General features: G+C 40.8%; 1 protein-coding gene across 1 annotated transcript; it reads left to right on the plus strand.

The window, feature by feature from the left end:
• Positions 1–1,355: 1,355 nt before the first annotated feature.
• LOC131226155 (RNA demethylase ALKBH10B-like) lies at positions 1,356–12,289 on the plus strand. The gene is made up of 7 exons (XM_058221872.1): positions 1,356–1,936; positions 8,010–8,140; positions 8,304–8,421; positions 9,086–9,187; positions 10,254–10,369; positions 10,599–10,753; positions 11,617–12,289. The coding sequence occupies exons 1-7, from the start codon at positions 1,510–1,512 to the stop codon at positions 12,074–12,076; spliced, it is 1,509 nt and encodes a 502-aa protein (XP_058077855.1). The 5' UTR covers positions 1,356–1,509; the 3' UTR covers positions 12,077–12,289.
• The last annotated feature ends 1,961 nt before the right edge of the window (positions 12,290–14,250 follow it).

Genomic DNA, 14,250 nt, shown 5'->3' on the forward strand with positions numbered 1-14,250 from the left:
TCCGTAAGTTTTGTGGGTGTGATCACGAGGTATGTGTTATATAAAAATTGTCCATGCATTTTGCGAGATCGTACTAAGGATGGAAGTGAAAAATAAGACAGATCTAATTATCAAGTGGACCACAGTAAAAAAATCAGTGGGGGATTGAGCTTATACCATTGAAACTCTTTTTCGGTCATAGTAGTTTTGTATCAATATGAAATTTGTTTGTCCTCTTCATTAAGGAATTTGTCAACAGCTGAGTAGATTGGATGTAAAATAAACTTTATGGTGGGTCTTATAATTTTTTTAACGGTGAAAATCATTCTCTCTGCCACTATTTATGGTGTGGTGTAGATTATCTTTGCATATGATTCATTTTTTGGATAATTGTCTAAAGTGAACTCTAAAAATAGATGAACGGTGTAGATATAATAAATACATTACTGTGGAGCCCATGTAACTTCGATCTCCTTTGAACCGTTCGTACAACTCGGAGCTGGAGGACCGTCAGTGCTCGTCTTCGCACGACACGTACCTACAACAGCTATATAGCTGACGTGAGGTACACCAGCCAGTCCGTTACCCGGAAAGTCCACCAGCAGGCAGCAGCCCTGCCCTTTTCACTAAAATTACTATACTACCCCTCCAGTTTCCAGAAATGTGAAATTTGTTCCGCTTTGACCGCCGCCACACGTGTAAAATCAGCTCCGTGAGTTTTTGCCCTCTGGTTAGTGAGAAAGATCGAATATTCCCTCCAAGGATTTGTGGTAGGTAGCCCGTGCAACAAAAGACTCTGTGGGGTCCACTATAATGTGTGTAAGAAATCCACTCCGTCCATTGTTTGTGCCAGCTTAGGTTAGGATGTCGTCCAAAAATAGGCCGATCTAACAAACTCAAGTGGGCCACACCACAAGGAAAGGTGGTATGGGTAAGGTGAATCGAAAAAAGCTAATATTAGCCTGATCTAAAACTTCAGTAGGCCTCTTGATCCCTAATTTCCGTATGGTCCGACGGTGGGATTTCGTCCATCGGTGATAGGTGGGCCACAGGCCAGACGGTGGGCCACAGGCCAGAACTGGTCTAGAAGTGGTTCGGCCATGTGATAGGTGGGCCGCAGGCCAGACGATGGGATTTCGTCCATCGCATCGCATGCGAATTATCTCTCTTTTTGTAATTCATTAAAGGGTTAGGATCTTCCGATCAAACGGCTAGAATTGTTGCATGGAGTAGATTTTTTTAACACAACCATCCATGGCCCACCGTTGCTACGTGGCTACATGGGAGTCATGGTCATTTATGTAATTTCAACAACTAACCATCCATGTCAACTGCCACGTCATCATGTAATTCTTATATATTCGATCTCCACTCGCCCGCTCTCTCACCTCTCTCTGTCTCTCTCTCTCTCTCGCACCTGACCGATATCGGATTCCACCAGCCGCTACGTGTATCGCCGCCCGAAACGCACGTGCCGGCCGACACGCTTTATCTTCGACTATCTCAGCCGATCCCTGGCCGCCCCTATCAATGCCATCCGCCGAGGGCCCCACGTCGCCGCCGCCGGCCGCAGCGCCGCCGCAGTCCTCGCCGCTTCCAATGACACCGGACACGTTCGCCCGTGATGCGATCATCTCGTGGTTCCGCGGCGAATTCGCGGCGGCAAACGCTATCATCGACGCCCTCTGCCACCACCTGGCGCAGATCGACGGCGGGGATCGGCGATCGGACTACGAGGCCGTGTTCGCCGCGATCCACCGCAGGAGATTGAACTGGATTCCGGTCCTCCATATGCAGAAGTACTTCTCGATCACCGACGTTGCGATCGAGCTGAGGCGGGCCGCGGCGAAGAAGAGGGACGAGGAGAAGAAGGGGAAAGAGAACGGAGAGGAGATCGGAAATGGCGTTTGTTTGGAAAGCGAAGATTCTTCCGATCAAAAGACTCCGGAAGAAGAAGGTGAGTTTTCTGTCCTTATTTTAATTAATATTTTTTTTAAATAATATTAAAAGCCTTTTTTTCTTTTAAGAAAATGGATTTTTTGGTAAATTGATTTTTTTCTTGATGTTTGAACCCTCGTTTTTCACACTAAACCCCTGTCAGCTATCCTCCTTCCGTCCGTATGGTCCGACGCGTCTAAGTTGAAAAACAGGCCCCGTTGGATTTATGCGTCTGGGTTGGGAGGATTTGGGCGTGTTGTCTGGTGGGACCCACTTGTAGATGAACTGTGACCGTAAAATATGGGATGTTGGAATATCTTGGTCATCTAATAACATTTAATCTTTTCTAGACCGTTGAATTTTCTTTTTACTTTTCTAGTTAGCCGTCTATTTGGAGGCTGATGGATTGGGAGATTTGGAGGCCATAGTTTTCTGTAGAGGGCTCATCAGATCAACGTCTGGATCACCCATAGATAGAAAAGGTTTTCATAAAAGGTGGTAACAGAATATAAAGCTGTTGAGGCTTGGTTTCCTAAGTTTGTGGTGATTTTTCAGAAAAATTAGTTTGAAATTTAAAAGAATTATATATTTTAAAAAAAATCTAGGAAATACGTGGACGAGATCTAAGCCGTTCGTTAACGAGGCCTACAACGAAGCCCACCTAATGGGTGGACAAGGTTGATTTTGGACCAGGCTATTTCTTGTGGGACCCACTTGATGAACTGCCGGAGCATCTCAATGCTGTTTTTCAGTACTGAGAAATGAGGCCATGGTTCAATAATCCAGACCGTTGGCTAATTGTGATCTAGTGTGAATATAACGAGCCCCGAAAACCAGCTAGAAATGGAAAATCTCAGCCGTCCATCTTGGGCCTCTTTTCGTGAATGTAGATAGCTATCTCAATTTTCCTTTAGACCGTATATTTGTGATATGAGACGGTCAAGATCATCCTATACATGTGATTTTTGTCCTATAGCCCATCCTAGATAAGCCCTTGATGACCAACGGTCTGGATCATCGATCATTCGTCAGAACTGAAAACCCGAGCATTATGTGCAGAGGCTCCGATCCCTATGCATCTGACTGAAAAAGCGAGAATTCATCAGACCAGACGTCAGGGTTACGGTCCGTTGCTGGGGATCTGACTCGTGACCGTTAGACTCGTCTAGCCGGTGTTAAAGTTCCGTGGGGCCCATCATGATGTATGTGTTTTATCGACGCCATCCATCTATTTTTTCAGCTTATTTTAGTACATGAGCTGAAAAATGAGACAGATACAACTCTCAGGTGGACCACACCGCACAAAACGGTGGGATTGAATGCCTACCGTTGAAAACTTTTTGAGGGCCACAGAAGGGTTTTTTTTTTCAATTTTTATCAAATTGATATTTGTGTCTTCCCTTCGTCCAGGTGGCAGATAAACGTTACAGTAGGCCGTTGTAAGTTTTTAATGGTGGATGTTCAATGAACACAGTTTTCCTTGTGGTGTGGTCCACCTGAGATATGAGTCTTACTCATTTTTGGGTTTATACGCTAAAATGATTTGAAAAAAATGAAAGGACGGCGTAGATTAAACACATATATCATGCTGGGCCTACAGAGCTTTGACACCAGATAGCTAGCGAGTGGTGGGGTCATTAGCAAAACAATGTCACAAGTTCCACTAGTTGGACCATCGGCTACCGTCCATCTAAGAAATAACTTTAAAAACCTAACCTTTTCAATAGGTTGGCATCATCACTATTATTTCACCGGCCACATAGAAGAGAATAATTAGTAACCGTTGATAAACAGAATTATATAATTTGGCCCACATGATGAATGGATGTGGTTAGCTTTTTCACTAGATGATCCTCGTTACAAGGAAGATCAAATGAATGGTCTGGATGTATCAGGAATCTGAAATGTTGGAAGTTATATGCGAGATGGACGGTATGGTTTGGTCCAACCAGTTGGACTGGATGCCTTCTCGAAAGAAATATAAATGCGTTTGATGTCCCCGATGTCTCATGCATCTTGATAGAAACGAGGCTTCAGTTATTTTTGGGAGCTGTGATTCCTCGACTGTTTTTTTTCATTAGGCTCGCCTCGAGACGTGTCAGTTGAATTTATTATGGCCAGCATGAAATTTCGTCCGTCGGATACTTCTGCTTGTTGGGAATTTCGTGGTGCTGCGTGTATTTTAATCGGTCGACACCAAACGCGTTTGGAATATAATTATCGCGTTTTAGTCGAGCTCGTGATCAGTGCTTTGTATTTTGCGCCAACGGCCGTAGTGTTTTTGGGGTGGGAACGTGTAAAAGGTTGGCCTGTTTGGGAGCGTGGATTTGGAACCCTGGATCAAATCCTCTGGTTTGTGTTTGCACCCTAAATTTACATAATATTTACATGAATTTGAATTTAATTATTAAATCAACTTTAATATTTATAATTACTGTATGTATGTAATATATGACACAATAGTTGTAATAAGGCCATTAAAATATATACTTTGCCAGAAAATGATGAAATTTCAAGTCACGAATGGACCGGGGCACAAGATTATATCCGAGTGACTAACCAACGATTTTTAACTATGGATTCAAATGGACAATGTTTGGACAGTGCAAATCATCATATTAAAGTAATCATGGTAATGCGATTGATAATTTAATTGTTTCGAAATTTCATCAATGGGCTATGTGCCCAATTGATTAGTAGTCTAGTGACATACATGTTACACATGCAACTCTTAAAAGGATTTAGATGTAATCTAAGCTTTCACCTTAGATTTCGAACCCCTTGCCCAAGAGATTAGAAACCACCGATTACTTTATGATGCCAAACATATAAGGGGATTTAAAATCCCATCAGATTCCCCTAAATCCATGGTGCCAAATGACCCTTGTAGTCTCGAATTTCTCCCGAGCCTATGCAACAAAAAGGCTGTTTGGGCCCATCTGTGATGTGCGTGTGACATTCACTCTGTCCAGCATTTGAGCCAGCTCATGTTCGGACTCAAGCCCCAAAGTCGACACAAAATTTGAAGTGTGCCACACTACAGGAATGGTGTGGGATCATTGAAATCTTACTGGACCCACCAACTTGTTCATAAGGTGGGTCGCAGCAGGATGAAGGTTAAACCAAAAAATTCTGTGGGCCCCAAGAAGGATTCAATTCTAGCCGTCTTTCTTGTGGCGTGGCCCACTTTTAAGTTTTGGATAGGCCCTGATTTTTAGGCTCACTTCCTAACATAAGCTGAGGCAAATGATGGATGGAGTGGATGTCACACATATCACAGTGGGCCCCACAGCTTGTTGTTGCATGAGCTCCCTACGATGGACGGTAGGAAATTGGCGGTCCCAATTCTACGGGCTACCAATGGCCCCTGGCTCATTTGATTGGACAAAGCTGCCCAGGCATGGCCTATACATGGACAGGAGGAATTACCTGATCCGTGGTGGCCCATCTTTCTGCAATATATGTGGGTTTTCAAGTTCTAACAATTGGTGCCCACGGTTCAGCGATCCAGATCAATGGCCTGTTGAGCAGCATGGTGGATTGGATCATGGTTCGCCTACCTGGTTGAAGGATCCAATGGGAAGCGGTGATCAGTGACAACTTTCTTTTCTCAACCATCTATCTGCAAGCCAAAAAATAAAAGGATGAGATTGTCCCATTGAGGAGATTTTCAGGAATATCCTGAGGGTGGGACACAAAATATGGGGGCCCACTTGTCATAACTAAAAACCCTATGCAATGATTTAGGCCACAAATCAAAATATGAGTGTAGACTAATGTAAGGTCCATAGCATGTCTACACTACATGGTGCCGTTGTTGGTTATTAGAACCGTTTATCCAGTGGTGGGCCCATCAGCACCAAAATCAAATCAAATGGTTTCCAGAGTTAAATGTACCATGATCTACACCACCTATGATTTCCAACTTATACTTGAACCAAACACAGGTATTACAAATTCATTCACCTCCTCCAAAGATGTTATCCAAACACAGTAATTTTAATGAGCAATTAGAATGCTTGGGTGTTGCACTACCCAGTTATGGAAAATTCCCAGACGGCTCCTAAATATCAGTAGTCTAATTAATGAGCTTGTGATTGTTGCAGCCATAGTGGGGATCTTTCGAGATGTGGGCAAGGCCTTGATAGAGAGATCATCGTCGTATATTGGAGTCAGCTACATGAATCCTGTTCTGCCATTCCGCTCTATCAAGGTCTAGACCTTCAGTTAGACCATAGGTCATCAAGTCTTTTCTTAATACCTTTATCCCGTCCTTTTGGGGCCTTCCCCTTGTAAGGCCTCGATAGATAATATTGACAAATCTAGGCCATTGATCACAAGAGTCCAATCAATGCTCTCTGCTCATTTGGGCTTGATTCATGGTGTGGAGTATTTGCACTTGAGATCTCGTGACTCGACCTGTAGACGGTGATACTGCCACCTTAGGAGACGTAATCTTCTCTTATTCACTTGTGCTGCTGGCGCCTGTGTTTTGGCTCTAGGGGTGTTCCCTTTCTCTTCTGCGGTTAGGTTGCCATCTAGGTCTCGGTCGGGAGAAAATGCTGTCAAATCTAGGCTTGGGTCTGGCCCATTATTCTCCGAACATGAAAAATGAGACCATAGCGAAGGAAGGCCTGGCTCAGAAGCCTGGTAGGCCATCCCAACCTATTGAGAGCCCTGGTCCCACTGTATTATGTCTGTATACACGCCACAACTACAAGGGGTGGAGATTGAGCCTGTTTGCTTACTGGTAATTCATTCCCTGGTTTTTATGTTTATGGGGGAAAGATAAAATCTTGCTTGGTTGATAAACTGGTTTCATGAGGAAACCTAGAAAATGTCCAAAATTCTATTTTAATTCCCTACGTTTTACATTCCCAGCTAAAAGATGGGGCATGTTTTTTGAGGATAAGCTGGGGAATCAAATTCCTGGGGTATGTAGAAACTGAATATAAAGTGAGAAACATACTAAATTTCTTTAAAAATGAAAACCAGGGAATTGATAAGTGAAGAATAAGAAAACCAGCAACCAAACACACCAAATTCACCATAAACTGAGTCTACCAATTTTACTAAGTTTGCATAGAAACATTATAAAAAACTGTCAGATTGAGAAGAAAGTAGTAGAGAATGAACCATTGATGCCTTTGAATGGGAAGTGGAGATCAGATCGGTTAGAAACATATATTCATTTTATTTCAGTTGTGTGGCAATGGTTCCATTATGGATTCTTCTTGCCTTACTTTGGTGCAATTTCCTACATGGGGCCCATGTATAATTACTAAGAACTGCTTGCCATGGAGTCCTCAATGATTTGTGCCATCCAATTAAAGGCATGGAAGATGGACTGTAAGAGAAAAATTGGCCTTTGCAGGCCCTTAACTGGATGGTCTGATTGTCCCAATCATGGTGATTTTGGGGCCATGAGCACTCCACAGTGGACCCTTCCTATCCAATGGTTTCCCATGATCATGAGCATGGAGGAATTTGCACCATAATACAATAAGAACTTACACTGAGGCATTGTTCCATGTATATAATCAACATTTCTTTCTACCAACAAGATAGTAACAAGAGATGTGTGTATAAGTTAATACACTGAAATTCAGTACAATGTTTTATAGACCATCCCTTGTTTTGGCCATAACTTACAATGCAACAGCACAATATTCCTCAATGTCCTATTGATCTCATGCATCTTTTTAGTCATCACAAGTGATGGGAAAATGACCAACAAAAAGCACATCGATAGGACAGTTAGGATCATTGAATCTGCTGTTTTGGTTATAGCCCATCCCCAAGGTGACCCCAACAATTGGGCTATTCAGATGGATTGGCATTTGCAGAGATTGGACAGTAGATGTGTTTATACACAAAATTCAATTGTATATTTTATATGCGGGATCATTCCTCAAATGTTTCTTGGTTTTTGAGTATCTTTCTTTTGGTTAGGTGCATGTTAAGATCATCCTGAAAATTTTCTCAGTTTTTCAGTTTCTTTCTTGCTGCAAAGTACATTGCTCTTAACACATTATGTCTCTTTTCTCTCCCTTGAAATCATGATGCATCTCTGTTTATGTGTTGGTTTCTAGGATCCCAAGTAGGACAAGTTTCTTTGGTAGACGATTCGTTTTGCTCCAATCATGAAGACTGCGAACAACGGCCCGCCAGTATCAAGATCACTAAAGGTTTCGTAGCCAAGGAGCCAGTGAAAGGGCATATGGCGAGTTCTACCCTTACATGATTCGAGACAGTTCTTTCTGTAGAGATCGAATAGAAGATTCTCGTAGGAAAACACTAGTAGTTGTTAGTTGTTTGCTTTTGACAGTTGTATCAATCTCTTCTTGAACTGTTTTTAATCCTCCACATTATATACATGCCGACAGGTTAATGTTGTAAAGAGTCTAAAGATGTACGAGGACATTTTCACTGATTTGGAGCTCTCAAAGTTATCTGACTTCATAAGCGAACTCCGTCTTGCGGGTCGGAGGGGAGATCTATCAGGTCGGTACATCTTCCCTTGACTCCTCATCCCTTCTGTGTAGTCAATTTTCATGAACTAGAGCATCCATGTACTTAGGCTGTGTTTGGATGTTTTATTGAATTGAATTGTGATAGTTTCGATTCAATTAAAGTAAATGGACGAAGTGAAACTAGGCCCAGTCCATTCATTATCAGGGAAAGGCATCAAAATTGGAATTACAGACCTTTTCAAGTCCAATATACATAGATTCAATATCTATGTATATTGGACCTTTTCAAGTCCAATATACATAGATTCAATATCAAAGAATTGTCATGGTGAATAAGAATGGTGCCACCCTTCACTTTGGTCATCTCATCTATAAGAATTGAAAGATTTTCAATTCTTTCAGTTGAGCATCCAAATACGCACCTATGTAACTGAATCCACATGGGTTTGTGATTTTCAAGAAAAAATGTACAATAACTATGAGGGACATGTTCTTCTACTATTCCTTTATTGAATTGTTTGGCAGAATTCTAGCATTTTGTGAGTATTATAGTATACTAGATTATTTACATCAGTATCTCTACCACATACATTCTAGTTGGATTTGGCTAGGATATGATATATTAGGACAGTATCTGATTTGAAGATTATGTCATGTTTTCTTTTGCTAAATGTCACTTATGTGGATAAATTCAGGCGAAACATTCATGTTCTTCAACAAACAATTGAAAGGGAATAAGAGGGAGATAATTCAACTTGGTGTTCCCATCTTTGGACCGATTAAAGAGGAGGCAACAAGTAAGTCTCGGCCAACTGATCCTTGTACTTCATGTGACATGTTTGTTTGGCTTCCAGAATATCATTATTCTATTGCCCATTCGAAGTGTTATGTCCTCTCTTATGGTATGTCCTGTTTCCCTAATACTGATATCAATGGAGTTCTTATTAAACCTTGATAGTTTACTGTGTAAGTGTTAGGGTCTCAGGAATAGTTTAAAAAGTGAATATGTTGAGGATGGTATTCTGCATTCAGATTCCTTCATCTTGTCTAGTGGTTCCACTGCATCATGAAGAAGTGCATCAAGAACTATATTCTTGAAATTATCAGAAATGCATAATACACTCATTAGCCAACCTACATGCACGGATGCATGCTCATGTTCTTTCCCCAACACTGTTATCTTAGACATAGTGTTCATACCATGAGCAATCAACTATCTTGTCTTTGTGTGTTTATGCATATATTTGGGTGTAACTCCTTTTTCTGTCGAAACAATGATGACCTAATAGCAGTTTTCCGGATCTAAGACATGTCCTGTTGGTCCCAAAGAAAGGGTGCCTGCTCTTTTATGATCCATATTATGACTAAGGGTCCATTTGGGTGTTTCTGCCTCTTTCAGCAGATGAGCTGTCTTCCCCCAAATTTCAGTATTTCACCCAGATAGCTTCAAACTCTGAATTATCTGGATGTTGATTTGGGGGCAGAAAAGAGATTTCCTTGGCTAGCTTATTTAAATCGCTCCTTCACCAGACATGCTTCCAGTGGAATGTTTGTGTTTGTCCAAATCACAACAGACATAAGACACAATGGTGATTAACATCCAAAAGGTACCTTTTGTGTCCAAGAAAGTATTCAATTAAGTATGGTTGGTCTTATAGATATCCTATAAATTCTTCCCTTCTGTTTGATTGGTATGCGGAGGTTGCATATAACTCCAAAGGCACATCTGCTCTTCATCCACTCAGCTCTAATTCTATGAGCAACATCTTTCTCAATCTATCCTCTCTCATGAATTAACAACCCAAGATATATGTTTTGTGCCTTTACACTACATATTTGTAATCTTGTAATCTTGTCTTGCAGGCCATATTGAACCGATGCCTTCAATTCTGCAATCTGTCATAGATCATCTGGTTCAATGGCACCTAATTCCAGAGAGTAGGAAGCCAAACAGTTGTATTATCAGCTTCTTTGATGAGGTAAGTCCTACTCTCTTTTTTCCTTTTTGCTTTTTTTCTTCTTCTTTTTTTTTTTTTTTGTAGGGATGAAGAGTTAATTCCTACTGTGTCTCTTTTTCTTGTTTATCTTTTTGAGAAGGATGGTCAGCCATAAATAATGTTGCCCCATTTGTTCTAATTTTCAAATCTTTGTTTTGACTATTGATTTTCCTGAAAGGACTGAAGTTTTGATGTTACAATTGTTCTGCAGGGGGAATACTCACAACCATATTTGAAACCACCGCATTTGGACCACCCTATTTCTACACTTCTTCTTTCAGAATCTACAATGGCTTTCGGTCGCATTCTTTCCGGTGATCATGATGGAAATTACAAAGGCCCGCTCATGCTTACTCTGAAGGCAGGGTACGTATACCATCGGAGCCTTTTATTATATCACTTTCCTTTTGCCCTCCTTTGTTGTTTGAAATTTGTGAAGGTTCTATTAGGTACACTATTGCAAAAGCACGTCATAGAGGAAAGTTTAGTCCAAATATATTGAGTATAAGAGAACCATTGAGAAAATTAACATCTTCCCTTGATGCTAGTGGATATTGACAACAGTAAAATGCCACTTTCAACTACCCATGTGACATTACTGTTGAAATTCGGCCTCCTTTACATTTAAAAAGGAAGATTAGACATACCCATCTTCTGAATTAGAAAATTTTCCTCAGTTCCTGAGATTTGAGGCTCTCTTTAATCTGAATTGCTGTTGATGGGTTCTTTCTTGCTATCAGTTTTGTTGGTCTGTAAGGTGAGTCGAACTTGTCAATCAATGTTGAAACCCATCAGTCACAATCACTAGAGCATGAAGCTGATTCAATCCTGTTAGGTTGATCATGGCCATGTGGTATCTAAACTTTTGTCAGAGTTGCATCTGCCTCTTGCTTAACCTACAATTCAGAAGATCAAAATGGAATGTATTGTATCAAAAATGCACTACGAGGCATTCCCCTGGGAATACACATGGTACCAAATGTATCTAGACATCCGTTTTTCACCATTTTACCACATTTTACAAAGCTTATCATGTATTTTAAAAAAAATCTAATCATCCTTATTTATACTTTTCATATCTTCTTCTTTTTTAAAATTCAAATGTAGGGAGAAATCCTAGTCAACATATTGTATTTGCCAAGGGCCCACATGATAAGCAAAAATGATATTTGAATTGTGTTTAGCAGAATCTCATGCATTTTCATGCCTGCATTTTGATTGTTGTGCAGGTCACTCTTAGTCATGCGTGGGAACAGTGCCGACATGGCAAGACACGTCATGTGCCTGTCTTCCAACAAGAGGGTCAGCATCACATTTTCCAAGGTTCAGCCCTCAACCAACCAAATCTCCCCATCCGTCATCCCTCCATTGACCAGTGCTATGACACTCTGGCAACCAGGAGGAACACAACCATTCAGAGCACTCGGCTACGAAGCAATTGATATGGTCCAAAAATGGGGAGTCCTCCGCACCCCATTGGTCATGCTAGCACCACCACGGCCCATGGTTATGGGCCCCAAGAGGATACCACGTGGTGGAACCGGCGTGTTCTTACCTTGGACAGTGGGATCCAAGAAATCCATGAAACATCTTCCACCACGTGTCCAACGAGGAAGGCTTCCTTCGTTACCTTCCTTGACGGAAACAGATACAGCAAAGCCCTCCCCCGATCCAGTTGTCACAATGTGATTAGTTTTTTTTTTTTTTTTCTTGCATCGAATATGGAGGATTTGGCAACTGTTCCTTTTTTTTCTTAGATGATCATCTCGATAGAGGATTAGAATATAGCTAGAGATGAACTAAAAAAGAGTTTCAATTACGAGGATTTCCCCAGTAAAGGGTTTGAATTTTGTATTCTACTTATGTTGAGTTTTTATCCAAAGTAGTTGGATTTTTTCTTTCTTCGTTTTTCTTTTTGCTATGCTTCGTAAGTATGGTTTTGTTACTTTGCATTCCCAGTTGCGAAATTTAATGATGTTTCCTAGTATTTACTGAAAAACCTTGATGAATATAGTTTCCTTGATTCAATGAATATGAAGGTATGGTATTTATATTTCTCAAGTCCATTTAGGAAGATTCCTGAAATTTTCTCGAGTTTATTAAGAGTGCTTCTAGATATCTTCTCAAGCCTATCTAAAAGATTTACCACCTAAGAATTTTAACCTACAAATTACTAGCATAATACACATAATCCCTTAACACTCCTCAAATTGAGCATCTTTGGAGTTGCGACAGTCAACTTGCTATTATGTCACTGAAAATGATCCCATAACAAAGCTTTGGTGAAGATGTCATCAAGTTTTTGAGAGGTCACAAAGACAACCTTCACCTGATGGATGAAAACTCTCCCGAATGAAACAGTAGTTATCGGTCTATGTTTGATGCATGCATGAAAGATCAGATTCATAGCACAATGTGTAGAACTAGTGTCATCACAACGTAGAGTGATTGGGGTGGATAGAGATGCTCGAGATGCTAGAGACCGGTATTCAGCTTCATTGCTAGAGAGAGAAATAGAGAGGTGTTTCTTAGCATGCCAAGAGATGAGATTCAAGCTAAGACAAAAACACAATATCCAGTACTTGATCTTCAATCATCAAGGTTCCAACCAATCAACATTAATATAAGCCTTGACCACAAGGGTGCAATAGGGACGAATGCAACATCCATGATCAACAATTCTTTTCAAATCATCATCATCTAAGCCTTATCCCAACTAATTGTGGTCGGCTACATGAATCATGTTCCACCATTCCACTCTATCAAGGGCATGGTATTAAAAAACAGTTGCATAATGGCCAGGGTCATTACATAACGGTAACAGTGAGACCCATTACACAATAAAGGGCTGTAAAGCCTATTCTGAAAGGGAAAAAAAAAATGGCCCTTTGTAACATAACAGGCCGATACAGACCATAGAGGTCCGATGCGGGCCCATTATGTTTTCTTCCTTTAAAAAATTCTGACCATTACAAGGCCATAAAGGCATACTTTCCACATCATAACCGCCATAAGGATGGCCGTTATGGCCACCATTACCATTATTGAATACCTTGATCAACGGCCATAGCTTCAATTAGATTATAGGTCATCAAGTCTTTTCTTACTACCTCTACACACAATTCTGTTCAAATAACCAAAATAAATAAATAAATTGGGTTGAAATAGGAACATACATGAATCAGCACACTAAACTGATGACAGAGCAAAGATTTGAACATGTAAGAGTGAGATATTGTAAGCTTTTGATTATGAGAAGGATGAAATGAGTAACCATTACTGCACTTTGTACCAATGATAATGGGTCTGAAACTATCTAGGCATCTAGAATGTAAAAAGGGATGAAGGATGAAATCAAACAGTCTTTTTCACCCATGAGGATGAGTCAGCTTGATTGCAAAGAAACTCATTCTGCAAAAACAAGGAACTGAAGTGGGTCACTCAAGCACAAGGGGCCTGTTTTAGACCATACATAGCCATACGCAACTGACAAAGAGACTTTCTCTAAGAAATTAAAGCGGATTACTCGACTATAAAGAGATTTCCTTAAAGCCAGGTGGTTATTGCATGTAAACATTTTCATTCAAGAAGGCATTCTTGAAGTCTAACTAATGTGTAGGCCACCATTGAGTGATTGCAGGCAGCATATTTTTCATCCATCGCATCATGACATTTGGGCTTTTCTCAAGCCTTGGAATATGCTCATGGCTCGTGAAAGCATCAGTGGCCGCGAGGAGATTTTGATACTAGCCGAAGGGAGGATTTCATTGGGTGATGGCTTGCAGTGCATGATGTTTCATAGCACACAATCATATGATGAAGAAAGGTCCATGGTGCTGAAGAAATGAAGCATATGAAAATGG

Source organism: Magnolia sinica, chromosome 14 (assembly GCF_029962835.1).
Source record: "Magnolia sinica isolate HGM2019 chromosome 14, MsV1, whole genome shotgun sequence".
In the NCBI taxonomy this organism is placed as follows: Eukaryota; Viridiplantae; Streptophyta; class Magnoliopsida; order Magnoliales; family Magnoliaceae; genus Magnolia; species Magnolia sinica.